The sequence below is a fragment of the Sorex araneus genome, chromosome 3 (assembly GCF_027595985.1).
Source record: "Sorex araneus isolate mSorAra2 chromosome 3, mSorAra2.pri, whole genome shotgun sequence".
Lineage (NCBI taxonomy): Eukaryota > Metazoa > Chordata > Mammalia > Eulipotyphla > Soricidae > Sorex > Sorex araneus.
Genome location: NC_073304.1, coordinates 114,266,540 through 114,281,404, shown reverse-complemented (window position 1 = coordinate 114,281,404; position 14,865 = coordinate 114,266,540). Strand labels below are relative to the sequence as shown.

General features: G+C 41.8%; 1 protein-coding gene across 21 annotated transcripts in view; it reads right to left on the bottom strand.

The window, feature by feature from the left end:
• The window catches only part of KCNMA1 (potassium calcium-activated channel subfamily M alpha 1), a 767,652-nt gene that overhangs the window by 237,529 nt on the left and 515,258 nt on the right, over window positions 1-14,865 (bottom strand). For all 21 annotated transcript variants that reach the window (XM_055131433.1, XM_055131423.1, XM_055131426.1 and 18 more), the window contains 3 exons: window positions 13,986-14,091; window positions 12,053-12,135; window positions 8,514-8,583 (listed from right to left, as the gene is read on the bottom strand). In XM_055131433.1, the coding sequence (XP_054987408.1) occupies window positions 8,514-8,583; window positions 12,053-12,135; window positions 13,986-14,091 (259 nt within the window). The remainder of the gene's footprint in view (window positions 1-8,513; window positions 8,584-12,052; window positions 12,136-13,985; window positions 14,092-14,865) is intronic.

The following is a 14,865-nucleotide window of genomic DNA, read 5'->3' as shown; positions in this document are numbered from 1 at the left end:
TTTGGGGAGCTTGGTTTATACAAAACTTTCTACTTTTACTTAGTGTGACGTGTGGGGAGGTAGGGATTTTGGCCACACCAGGCTGTGCTCAAGGGCTATTCCCAGGTCTGTGCTGAGGAGTGCCCCTGGGTGATTCTCAGGACCCACAGGAGGTGCTAGGGACTGAGCTAAACATGAGTTGGTTGTATGCAAATATAAAGGAACTTTCTAAGGAAGTAATTTGTCTAGTAGTTTAAAGCTACCTTCAAGAAAGCAAAATCTTTGTCCCTACATTTCAGAATATGTCTTCCAAGTCCCAAAGCAAAGATTTCTTATTTTGCCAGGAGTTCAAATGAGGGAGTTAACCTTATGGCCTGAAATCCATACTTCTCCCTATATATGAGCAAACACAAGAAATACCAAAGAGGACTTCTCTAATTTTCAAGACAATATAATGGTTGCAGTTGAAGGAGTTGGAAGACTCCACTGTGAAAATAAAAAAATCCAATCGCTCCAAGCTCTTCTTTCAGAAATATCCCTCATAAAATTCCTTCTTGCAAAATCCAATTAGTTGTGTGACAATCTTGTGAGCTCTAACTCAGTAGTCTTTACTCATGGGAAAGATGACCAGAACCTTCCTATTGGGACCATGTGTGTGGCCACAGAAGATGGAACTTTCTATCAACTTGAGTATCAGAGACTTTCCCTCATCAGACATTTGATTCCAGCAATTAGTCTTGCTGTGTATCCAATTTCTCTCCTTCTCTGGCTTAGAAAGGCCACTTTTCCCTTTACTTTCCTGACATTATAGAAAATCTATCAATCTAAATGGAAAAAGACTCATTTATATTAACATCATCTGAGAAGAATGAGAAATTAAATCTAAGTAATGAGCAAGTAAATCATGAAGTGTGAAAGAAGATTTGGGTGGTCCAAATCCCAGACAGACACCACAAAACTTTCGTGGCACCTTCAAGCAAACAAACCCTCTTCAAGACAGTCTCTCATCTCCCATGTGTCATTCAGTGTATGAAGTCCAGGCTTTTAGGCACTGGGTCCTCTCCTGTCCCCATCTGGTTTGAGTTCCTCAGACATATTTTACATGTTTATTACACAAGAAAGTCAAGCTTGTTTCATTTCTCGGGCTCCCAAATCATTTCCTTGACTTATCCTATCTTCTTCCATTTCTGGGTATGAAGCAAGGAAAGATATGCCAAAGGCTGGAAAAAACTCTGCATGAAACAATGAGAAGAGATTCACCAGAAACTAAAATTCTTTATTTCTGGTAATTCTGTCCTGTTTTCAGTCAGAGGAATTTCATCAGAAAATGTCAGCACTACTGCAACGGAGTCTAAAGACAAATCCTCTCCACTCTGGAAAATCGAAAGACCCAAATCTCAACAAGAAAAAATGTGAAAAAAAATACTCTTGGGAAATGAACTTTAGCTCTGGTTCCATTTTTCATTACTTAGACAACTTTGGGAAAGTCAGTGTGAGGAACAAAGGTTATTTCATAGAAAACATTGTATCACCATGTGACAGAATAGAATCACAGTGAGATTCAAAGGATTCAAATGGAACTTCATTTCTGGATCAAAGATGCTCACCACTTTTTACTAATGGTTCTTATTTTTAATAGTCTAGTATCAAAATTATTAGGAGAGGAGTGACATTTTTCCAATAGGTCATAAATTACATTCTTCCTACAAGATCATTAAATCATTCATGCTCAAATAAGAAATATTCCTCACCATCTTTTACCCCATCTGTAATTCTTTTTTATCTATTTTTGTAAAAAAGAAATTTATTAGTGAATCACCATGAGATACGGTTTCAGACTTACAAACTTTCATGCTTGTGTTTCAGTCATACAATGATCGAGTACCCATCCCTCCACCAGTGCCCATTTTCACCACCAATGGTCCCAGCATCCCTCCCACCACCCCCAACCTGTCCCCTCCACCCCACCCTGCCTCTGTGGCAGGGCATTCCCTTTTGCTCTTTCTCTCCTTTTGAGTGTTGTGGTTTGCTATAGAGGTATTAAGTTAAATGAGTCAGAAAGAGAGGGACAGACATATAAAGATTGCACTCATTTGTGGAATATAAAGTAACAGAATGGGAGACTAACACCCAAGAATAGTAGAAATAAGTACCAGAAGGATTACTCCACAGCTTGGAAGCTGGCCTCACATGCTGGGGGAAAAAGCAGTTCAGATAGAGAAAGAACCACCAAGCAAAGAGTGCTAGGAGGGCCCACTTGGGATGGGAGATGCAGGCTGAAAACTATAGACTGAACATGATGGCCATTTAATATCCTTCTGTATTTAGAGTTGAAGACTGAGGGTGCTTCTTTCTGTGAGCTCTCAAAATATAAACAGATCACTTTGAAGACCATCATTCCATATTTGATGCTTACTCTGAGGAACCACAGTTGGCCCAGGGGATTGAAGTTTCCTTAAATGGGAAGGTGGAAGTTGGCAGTTGTTAGCTCACTGGCTGCTAAGTCCATGAGACATACCCACTAGATCCTCAAAGATAGAACTTAAATTACTAGTCTAAAGTAACTTTGTGATGCACAGATCATCAAAGGAGATTAAATGGAACGATGGGTATCAAAGCTCTTCTAAGGTGCCCGAGCGATAGCACAGTGGGTAGGGCATTTGCCTTGCACACAGCCATCCCAGGTTTGATCCCCGGTATCCCATATGGTCCCACAACTACTGCAAGGAGTAATTCTGAGTGCAGAGCCTGGTGTAACCCCTGAGCATCGCTGGGTGTGACCCAAAAAGCAAGATAAAAAATCTCTTCTAAGACAATAAGATACAACAACAAAATCTGAAATCACTGTAATAACAAGTTCAGGAACAATATTACATGGAGAGCAGACAGATTCCCCATTTTCTTCTAAGTTCTCTTCTACCAAACATTGTTAGATTGTAACCTAAGTAACACAATTCTTCATATTTTTGAGTCTGGTATTAAGGTCTTAAATTAACTGACAAAGAGTAAGTTTATACACACATATCATGTTGTTTCCTGAAAGCAAGTTTTAATGGCTGGAGATTGCCATTAGAACTTGGGTCCTAAACTCTAAAGCAGTAATAATTAAAATAGCATGGTACTGGAACAAAGGCAGAGCTGAAGACCAGTGGAACAGGGCTCAATATCCTGACACACACCCTCAAATATATGATCATCTAATCTTTGATAGGAGAGCAAGAAATGTGAAGTGGAGCAAGGAAACCTCTTCAACAAATGGTGCTGACAAAACTGGACAGCTACATGCAAAAAAATGAGCTCAGATCTCTGCCTAACACCATGTACAAAAGTCAGGTCAAAGTGGATTAAAGACCTCAACATCAGACCAGAATAAAGTACATGGAAGACAAGGTTGGCAAATCCCTCCACGACACTGATGCTAAAGGTATTTCAAAGATGACACGCCACTGGCCAAGCAAGTAAAAACAGAGATAAACAAATGGGACTATCTTAAACTAAGAAGCTTTTGCACCTCAAAAGAAACAGTGACCAAAATACAAAGACAGTCTACAGAATGGGAAAGAATAATCACCCAATACCCATCTGATAAGGAGTTGATATCAAGGATATACAAGGCACTGGTTGAACTCTACAAGAAGAAAACATCCAACCCCATCAGAAAATGGGGGATGGAAATGAACAGAAATTTTCTCAAAGAAGAAATCTGAATGACTAAAGACACACGAGAAAATGCTCTACATCACTAATCATCAGGGAGATGCAGATTAAAACAACAATGAGATATCATTTCACACCACAGAGACTGGTCCACATCCAAAATAACAAAAGCAACTGGTGTTGGCGTGGATGTGGGGAGAAAAGGGACTCTCCTTCACTGCTGGTGGGAATGCCAACTGGTTCAGCCCTTTTAGAAAACAATATGGAAAATTCTCAAAAAATTAGAAATCGTGGGGCTGGAGTGATAGCACAGTGGGTAGGGCATTCGCCTTGCACGCGGCTGACCTGGGTTCAAATCCCAGCATCCCATATGGTCCCCTGAGCACCGCCAGGGCTGATTCCTGAGTGCATGAGCCAGGAGTGACCCCTGTGCATTGCTGGGTGTGACCCAAAAAGAAAAAAAAATTAGAAATCGAGCTCCCATTTGACCCAGCAATACCACTCCTGGGAATATATCCAGGAGAGGCAAAAAGGTATAGTAGAAATGACATCTGTATTTGTATGTTCATTGCAGCACTGTTTACAATAGCCAAAATCTGGGAAAAAGCCCGAGTGTCCAAAAACAAATGACTGGTTAAAGAAACTTTGGTACATCTACACAATGGAATGAAGTCATGAAATTTGCCTATAAGTGGATCAACATGGAAAGTATCATGCTAAGTGAAATGAGTCAGAAAGAGAGAGACAGACATAGAAAGATCATACTCAGCTCTGGAATATAAAGTAACAGAGTGGGAGACAAACACCCAAGAGTAGCAGAGATAAGAACCAGGAGGTCTGCCTCACAGCTTGGAAACTGGCCTCACATGCTGGGGAATAAGTCAGCTGAGATAGAGAAGAGAACATCAAGCAGAGGATGTCGGGAGGACCCATTCAGGTTGAAAGATGAGCGCCGAAAGTAGACCATAGACCGAACATGAAGGCCACACAATAACTCTATTGCAAACTACAATACCCCAAAGGAGAGAGAACAGAAGGGAATGCCCTGTTGCAGAGGCAGGGTGATGTGGTGGGGGGTGGGGTTAAGGTGGTGAGAGGGATACTGGGAACATTGGTGGAGGAGAATGGACACTGGTGGAGGGATGGGTAAACGATCACTGTATGACTGAAATGCAAACACAAAAGTTCATAAGTTTGTAACTGTACCTCACAGTGATTCACTAATAAAAAATTTTAAAAAAAACTTAGGTAATCTAACTGTGGCTTACGAGAAAGTGCTGGGAGAGAAAGAAAAATAATATTGTAAGAAAAGATAAAGAGGAGCATTGGAAAAATAGGTAGGAGGAGCATCTTAAGAGGGTGTGTGGGCTGAAGAAACAGTGAGAGGGTTAAAGTGTTTGTCTTGCATGCAGCTGACCCGAGTTCAACTCCCAGCACCACAGTGGTCCCCTAAGTCCCTCCAGGAGTGGTTTCTGAGGGCATAGCCAGCAAGAAACTGTGAGCATTACCATATGTGACCCCAAAACCAAAAATGGAAAAGAGAGAAATACAGGGAGGGGGAAGGGAGAAGGGAAGGAAGGAAGGAAGGAAGGAAGGAAGGAAGGAAGGAAGGAAGGAAGGAAGGAAGGAAGGAAGGAAGGAAGGAAGGAAGGAAGGAAGGGAGGGAGGGAGGGAGGGAGGGAGGGAGGGAGGGAGGGAGGGAGGGAGGGAGGGAGGGAAGGAGGGTGGAAGAAAGGAAGGGAGGAAGGGAGGAAGGGAGGGTGGAAGGGAGGAAGGGAGGAAGGGAGGGAGGAAATTGCAAAATTATAAAACTATGTGAAGAATGTTCATTTGCAATTCCATAAGGAATGAAATTATAAACACTGGGTAGACATTTGGTCTTTGAAGATGAGAGAAATGAAATCATTGATCAAAAAGGTCAAAATCCCTTGGACCTTTACTAATATTACCAGTGCAAAATCTCATAAGTGAGTTTTCCAAATAGTTGGGTGATTTTAAAACAAATCAGATAAGGGGTTGATATAAATGGTATATAAAGCACTGGTCGAACTCTACAAGAAGAAAACATCCAACCCCATCAAAAAATGGGGCGAAGAAATGAACAGAAACTTTAACAAGGAAGAGATACGAATGGCCAAAAGGCACATGAAAAAGTGCTCTACATCACTAATCATCAGAGAGATGCAGATCAAAACAACCATGAGATACCACCTCACACCACAGAGGCTAGCACACATCTAAAAGAACAAAAGCAACCGCTGTTGGAGAGGATGTGGGGAGAAAGGGACCCTTCTACACTGCTGGTGGGAATGTCGGCTAGTTCAGCCCTTTTGGAAAACAATATGGACGATTCTCAAAATATTAGAGGTTGAGCTCCCATTTGACCCAGCAATACCACTTCTAGGAATATATCCCAGAGGAGCAAAAAAGTATAGTCGAAATGACATCTGCACTTATATGTTCATCGCAGCACTGTTTACAATAGCCAGAATCTGGAAAAAACCCGAGTGCCCTAGAACAGATGACTGGTTGAAGAAACTTTGGTACATCTATACAATGGAATACTACGTGGCTGTTAGAAAAAATGAGGTTATGATGTTTGCATATAAGTGGATCAGCATGGAAAGTATCATGCTAAGTGAAATGAGTCAGAAAGAGAGAGACAGACATAGAAAGATTGCACTCATCTGTGGAATATAGAATAATAGACTATAAGACTAACACCCAAGATTAGTAGAAATAAGTACCAGGAGGTTGTCTCCATGGCTTGGAGGCTGGTCTCTCATTCTGGGCAACTCAGAGAAGGGAACACCAAGTAAAATGTGGTCGGAGGTCATGCGGGGAAAAGGTGATGCGTGCCGAATATAGACTAGAGACTGAACACAATGGCCACTCAACACCTTTATTGCAAACCACAACACCTAATCAGAGAGAGAGATCAAAAGGGAATACCCTGCCATAGTGGCAGTGTAGGGTGCGGGGGAGACAGGACTGGGGAGGGCGGGAGAGATGCTGGGTTTACTGGTGGTAGAGAATGGGCACTGGTTAAGAGATGGGTTCTTGAACTTTGTATGGGGGAAACATGAGCACAAAAATGTATAAATCTGTAACTTTATCCTCACGTTGATTCACTAATTAAAAATAAATAATTTATTTTAAAAAATCTTTTAAGTATAAATGATCTGATATCTTCATCACTATTTTTGAATAATTATAGAGCAGAGCTTTGAAAAAGCCATTCAGTTTGCTCTGGCCATGTAAATAGTGACCAGGTACCATCTGTATTCCAGGCCTGTTAATCTACTTAGAGTTTGACAAGAATCACATTGTTGAAATACTCCTTAATCTCTTGAAGATGGTGCATCAGTGCTTATTGGAAGGAGAAAAAAAGAAACTGACGTCCCCATCTAAACATACAATGCTAATTTTCCTATTTCCAACCAAAAACCTAAACAACAGCTTAAAGAACTCCCACACTAAATGAAATTTCAAATCACAAATGAGAGTTTGCTGCCTCAGAAGCTGTCACCAGCTGCAGCCTTTATACAACGAATAAAACTCACTTCTCTCTACAGAAATGATTATCAAAAAATGACTCCAGATTAATGTTTATTTGTTACCAAATATCTTCATTTTGTCTCCTCAGTGTCAAAATGACCTTGGGTTCCCACCACAAAAACCCACTGGCTGGATTGCAACCTGTTTTGCAATGGAACCACCTGCCGAGATCTGGACAATGGCTGGCACTGGACAGGGACCTGAGGGGTAGGCCAGTGGCCGACAGCAGGCTCCCCTCGACAACAGCCTTTGATGGGCCACCAAACATCAAAATGGGCAGCATGTGCCAGCAATTAAGAAATAATGGCATGGCACTGGTGCATTTGGCAGAACTGTGTCTTCTTGAGTCGCCTGACAAGCCTAATTCATAGGGAATATGGCTTCTAAGATGGTGTGTGTGCTCACTCATAACCCAGCAGGGAGTTATTCTGCTCAGACTGGACACCTGGTTCCAGGTACTGAACAGCCTCTGGTTTGGAAGCCTCATTATGGGGATAACCGTTCCATATCAAACAGAGAAAGGTGCCACCTTCCCTCCCCCAAAGCTGTTTTCTTGGGAATTTAATGACCAGCTGGCCAAATGATTGAACACTGCCTGTGAATGAGAGACTGGATTTGGGTATATTGAGACCTGACCACCAGGGAAACAACATAGGCTCAAACATTTGTTTTCTTTCCAAATTCCCTTGAAAACTGTAACAGTAGGAAAATATTCCTTTGCTTTTAATTTCTGAATAGCTGTTTTCCTGAATTCAATTTTACCAACTTCTCCATTTGAATTTGAGATATGTTACACATTCTGTTCCATGCTCTACCCAGTTTGTGCTCATTTCTTCAAGTTCACCTGGTCTCTTACACAAAAGTCTTCACACTTGCCTGGGACACTTGGATTGCCCCTAAGTGCTGGACAACACAAAACAGGACTTCTTTTTCACCCTATCCATGGGAAGGGATTCAGGTAGGGTATGGACTACATAACATGTATTTAATATATCTTGAAAAGAATGAATAAAGCACACAAAGATGGAAGTTATGGGGCTGGGTCAGCAATGCATCAGTATTTCTGGATCAAGAGATACAAAGAGGCTTCCTGAATGAATGAATCCGTATATAAACATCCCGCCAGGGACCAACAACAACACAGGGGTGTTTGGACTGAGGAGATGTCCTGGAAGGTCCTTACCATTGCTATCTCTCCAGAATGTTGAATTGCATGGGTGTGTATGAGCATACGAGTGCATGTGTGGTTGTTATGACCAGGGGAGAGATATAACACCTGGATTTGCATCTCTAAGCCTTGGCTGGCTCCCCCCACCTACCTTGTTGTGGTACTGCAGCATCTGAGTGATGATTCGTATCTTCGGATGGTAGTTCTTTATGGAGATTACTCTGTGGAAGAGAAAAATCAAAGCTGAGGCAAGGTCTGCCTTACTCTCTTGAAGCCTGATGAGAAATTTATTTTGATTATCTCCAAATGGAGAAAATGTGGGGCCAGCAGTCAGGACCATGCAGAAGGAATGAGGTATTGGGCCAAGTTGAACTGCGCTTCTATCACACCATCTATTTCACCGTCACAGTGTGAAAAAGAAACCACACAGCAGCCACAGATGGGCATTTAGGGCCTTACAGAAAGAAGGGGCCCTTCCAGGGCTTGGTTATGGCATGTGAGTGTGCGTGTGTACTGAGGGTGCAGATTCTGAGGCATGGCTTAATGCCTACATAGTCATCTAAATAAATCAAACTCAACTTTATATAGGGCCAAGAGATGTGTGCAGTCTCCCATTAAGACTAGAAACAATTTGCTGAGTCCAATTCTCCAAGTTAACAACTTGCAACAACAATGACAAATCAAACAAGCAGTCTGACGGATGGTTCTAATTGTCACACACATGGCCACGCTCACCAAAAAAAAAAAAAATGATTTCTAAGCTGGGTTCTTAGACTGAGATCAATGACTCAGCTTTCAATAGCTAACAGTGTCTAAAGGATGACTTTAACATTGGTTAGCAGTACATGCCAATGCCTTATGGAGGTCAAGATCTCATAGAAAAGTTTCCCCAAACTGTCTTCAGTCCATATCCCCATGGTAACCTCTTCCTGTCCTCACCCCAACTCTCATTCACTTCTACTCCCAAGTGTATGACTGCAAACGAGGAGGATCAGGGAGCTGAGCAGTGGAAACACCTGGATTCCAGTCCCAGCTATTGTGCTATGAACTGGGTGACCTTCAGGAAATCCCTGGGCACTCTGTGACTGTTTCCTCATCTGGACATCGGGGGCAACAGTACCTGCTTTATTTATTTCACAGGCTTGGTATGAGCAGCAAATGAAAGACCAGATGTGAGAATGCTTTGAAATCACTAAAAGCTCCCTCTACGTGTGAGTTATGGTTTTTGTCATTCCCGGCTCTGTCAGAGGTGACATTGTACATTTCCTTCTATGACAAGGAAGGCTAAAAAATGGAATTCCACAGTGATGCAGACTCTCCTCCTAAGCCTACCCAGATATGTAGTGTGTCTGCTCTGACCACCCCCCCACCCCACTCCCCACCATGAACTCTGCTAGCTTCACCTTTGTGTGTGTGTGCAAAGACAGAGAAGGGTGTCTCCATCTGAAAAGCCACCACTTGTGAATGTAGAAAATGGATCACACATAAGCCTCTCCCAGCAAAAATTCACCCTGGCTTTTGCACCTGAAGAATTTCACTTTGTGTCTGAAAAAGTGTTATGTTGGCCCATGCTCATTACTCAAGGACTTTGAGTCTCTGTCAACCCTCTGCATTCAGTCCACAGCACCAGCCAGTTTTCAGCACTACCTCATTTCAAATGGATCTTTGACATTTTAATTTCAAAAGAGGCAGGTTGGACTCATTAAACTAAGAAGGCAGGAGGATTATACAAATAAAGGAAAGACAGAGCCCATTTTTAACCCTGAGCTTCCCATTTCACTATGCCTGCTTGTGCACAGTTCTGAGCTCTGGTTAATAAAGATTTAATCACACAACTGGAAAAACCTTTGCTCAGTAGCTTTTATGTTTGGGCATCACAGTGATGACTCTGGTGACCAGTAAGTCTTCATATTAACTCCACTGCAAACATAGCTTAAATAATGTATTGTGATTGAGGAAAATGCCCATTTCAAAGCTATTATATTCCTTTCAATTATTCACTTAATTTAAAAAATTTGTTCAAAGAAATTCCTGGCCCCAAATTTCTCTTACCAAATGACTTAAAGACAAGGTAAATGGAAATTTTAGTTCAAAGAGGGTCAGTCATAACACTCTTAGCCCAGACCTTTGTAATCTCATCCATCCGTGACAAATTAGAGGATAAGCCCAGGTGTGGATGCAAGTCCCCATTCACCATCTCCCTGTAGCCTGGCAAGACCTGTGCTTCCAGAATTCCATTGCTTATACAAGGGAACTGTGCATTTTGCCTAAGAAAGTCTAGTGGAAGAACACTGTGCCAGATGTTGCTGCCAGACACAAGAACCAGATGATGGGAGAGTGGCTTGCTCCTCAGAAACAGGTGGGAGGGATTCCCCCCCCACCTCACTGATGGAAAGCTCATGCCAATTTGGGCTACTGATTAAAAGTAAAGAGGAGGAGATGTGAGCAATTGTAATGATGCCAAGGCAACTTCACAACCAACCACCTCAGGTGAATAAATGCCCAGAACATGGAAAACCAAGCTTGGGTGTGAGGTGAGTCTAGCTGATTGAATGGATGGCTGGTCACAACTAGGCGTACAGCGGAAGTATAAGGCCAAGCTTTTTCTCTTGGCTCATCTTATTCACAAGATTCTCCTTATTATTCCTCGCAGCTTTCTTACCTACTCTGTGATTTATACTAGAAAAACAAAACATGCAAAAGAACTTTAACTTGCAGAGAAAAATACACACACTTTTAGGCCCTTCATAGTCACAAGATGCCTGAAATATGGGTCTATTAAAAGAATGAAAATGGAACAATTTTCTTCTGAAAAAAAAATAACAACAAAGAAATAGGAGTTGGGCAAAGAATAACATCAAATGGACATAATTTATTTGTATGAATGCCATTGGGCACCATTTTCTAAGTGTCCCTCAAGTAAATGTTCTATAAAAAGAAACTGGGGACAGGCTTGCTATCAAATCAGTTTGATATGTTCTCTCAAAGCACTCACTTTGAATGTCTTGTTAGAATAAAAATTACTAGATGACTTAGATGACTTTTTTGGTTAAGAAAACCATATCGATTTGGAAAACTATTTGACAGTAGAAAGATAATTGTTTCTACTCCTCTTTGGAGAACACCAATCCACGTTCTGAAGACATATTTGGAGAGAGCTTTCGTGGGGCTTTTCAGCTTCAGAGCCACTGACATTTGAAGCTGGATGATTCTCTGTTACAGAAAATGGGCTGAGACATCATGGCCTGTTGAGCAGTATATCAGCAGCACCGTCCTCAGTTATGACAATCCATAACATTTGGGGGGAAAGTGGAAGAATCCTCCTTTTAAGATAATTTTAAGACAATTCAGGTCTATTTCCCCTTCAGAAATATGGTCCTGAATTTCCATCCATGCTCTATCTAAACCTCTTTCCTTTCCTAGCCCTGTCTAAAGTATCTCAAGCACAAGACCAGTTGTGAGACCCAGATCTTCACCTTCTAAGGATGAACTTCCCGTTCATGAGGTCTTGAATCATTGACCTTTCACTCACCACAGTCTCAGCTACCCACATCCCAGGACTTAAGTGTGGGACAAGATATGGGGTGGCCTATGGGGCAAAGGAGGGATACTGCTCTGCAGAGGATCCCAAAGGGCAGACATTGTTACAAACATCCAGACAAAGGCCTCCCCAGCCTCCCTGAAGTTTACCTCATGATATTGGAAGCATCTTCAGCATCCGGGTCAGCGCAGTACTTATTGGCAAGGATTAGACAGGCATCTGCTGACTCTATCTAAGACACCAAAGAGAAAACACCAAACATAAACTTAAAAATAGTCATGCTTGGTTGCAGTCTCTCTCTGCTGACAGTTCTTGGGGAACCTGGTGCTTTGCAAGGGGGGAAAAAAAAGAACTAATCCCAGGAGATTATAGTTTTTGTCAAAAGTGTAGGTTGTAAGTTCTTGTTATGGTATAAACATTTCATCTTGTTGCTGTTGGAGGGAAACAACATGTACCTTGGTAATTATACTTTTCATTTTGCATAGTCGCTTACATGTAAGCTTTCCAGATTTCTTTAAATAACTAATTAGGCCTTTCAATTCCTCACTGCCTCCTTCCAAGCTGTCTGCACCATTTTCCCCAATTTTCCTGGTCAGGAAATGCAGGAAGGTGGGCTAAATCCTTCTCTCAGGTTGGCAAGGTAACTGAGTGGCTGGGTATTAGAAATTTAAACTCCTAAATCCTTCATCTAATCTTTACCACATCTTCAGTAACTGGAAAAGAAGGAAATGAGAGCCTCAAATCAGAGTTCTGCTCAGTAATGTCCTCAAGGATCACTCAGATATTTAAAAGATGGCAAAGCTATGTGTATGAAATGTCATATCCCTTATGACCTCAAGAGACAATCTGTTGACTTATCTAAACATGAACCAACCTATCTCCTTAGAGGAGATAATGACTTGTGCAAATAATTACTTGCATCTAATGCATGAGCGATACACATTGCATAAAAGTAACTAATTTCTCTAAGTTTTTTTTTTTTTTGGTTTTTGGGTCACACCCAACGATGCACAGGGGTTACTCCTGGCTCTTCACTCAGGAATCACCCCTGGCGGTGCTCAGGGGACCATATGGGATGCTGGGATTCGAACCCGGGTCGGCCACGTGCAAGGCAAACGCCCTACCTGCTGTGCTATCGTTCCAGCCCCATTTCTCTAAGTTTTTAAAGACTTCACATGAGCTATAGCTTAGATCATATCCAGACAATATTAAGATTAACCAAGCTCTATAAAGAATTCTCATGCTAGTTCAGGTTTGTAATCTGTCCTTTTTGATAAGTTGTACCTTTAGATCTTCCCAGTATTTGGTGGGAGGGCATTCTTTTCCCCCATTGTGTATTAGAATTTGTTGTTTTCTTTAATAATCCAAGAGAATTTGCCCAAATATTTCTGTTTGCTAGTTGCTTTACATTGGTAACATTTAGATGAATCCAGAATATTAATCTACATCTACTGGCATGCTATTTGGAATGGGATAACAAAATCTCTATAAGATAAGTAAAGCAGTAGCTTCCACTTTGCTGTATTCTTTCTCTTAAGAGCCTCAGGTGTATTTTGTAAGAAAATCTCAATGGGAGATTTAGGAAATTCAAGTGCAGTCATTACCAAGTGACAGAAAATACCTGCATACTTTGTTTTGCACCTTCAGTGTTTGGTAAGGAATGAAAGGAAACATCATTCCTTACCAAGTGACTTGATTTCATGGCTTAGTAAAGTGTTACTGCATACTTTGAGATAGGTTGGTTCATGTTTAATATTCTTTTTTTGTATAAATAACAGATTTTGGAGTGAAGTTCATTTAAAGTCTTTAAACTGGAAATTTCTTGCTTCCTATGTTGTTGATGAGTCTAGTGAGTTCAACCATATTTGTAACTGGTGGACAAAGAATCCTTTAGTCATTCTGATTCTGAGTAAACCGACAGAGGAAGTTCCATGTTATGACAAGTGCAAGTGTGCAACATATCCAGGGGCTTCTCACACATGAGAGTCCCTAGGTGCAGTGGGAGGTGATGTAAAGCCGCTAGCCGCTAGTATCTGTCACAGGTCCTGGGGGCTGGGGGTGACTGCAGCAGGTGACTCTTACCTTGACTCTAGCCAGATCGTGTGGATTGAGGACTGAACCCTGGTAAAATTCCACCTGAGTGAAGTGCCGTTTGAACAGTGCTTCCAGCTCCAGGTTCGGGGAAATGCTGTGTAGGGAAAGAAGAAATGGCTCTTAACATAAGAGAGGCAGATATTTCTGCCTCCACACTTCCCACAGAGGGACTTTGGTGAGAGTGTTCACCCTCAAAGCAACCCCCTTCCTTGCTAGAAATGAAAAGCTTGCACTCAAGGGAAGTAAAAGCCCTGGTTCAATGAAAACTAAAATTAGCAGCAAGATCAAATAAAGAGGTTCATAGCCTTCATAGTCTGAGCCCTATGGACTAAAAGTTCTTGTATTTTGTTGTGAGTAGAAACCCTATTGATGGGGATAAGGAGACAGCTCGGAGAGTGGGAGCATAGCTCTGCAGGCAGGTGCTACTGTTTCAATTCACAGCATATGTGCCCCCCACCAGCACTGACAGGAGTAGCCTCAAACTAAAAGGACAAAGAAACTTTATTTATGAGCAGAGAAACGGAGGAGGCCAGGACCTGAAAGATTTGCCCAAGGCTCCCAGAGAGAACCCCTGCTTCCAGTCTTCCTGAAGGGCCTTGCCCATATTTCTTTACCACATGCAATGAGTTCAATGTCTGAGTCCAAAAAAGGTGGCTATGAGCAGCCGCACCCAGAATTCAGTGCTCTCAGGAACTTTCTTTGATTTACACATGTACACACAAGCCAGTGTTCTTGGAGCTGAGATGGAAAGAATCTTTTCCCTTGGTGGACAGGGATTCAAATCACTAATTGGCCTACTCGTTCACTTATTCATTGTAGAGATGAAATCCTCATAAAATAATAACTATGTGAGGTACTGGGTGATATT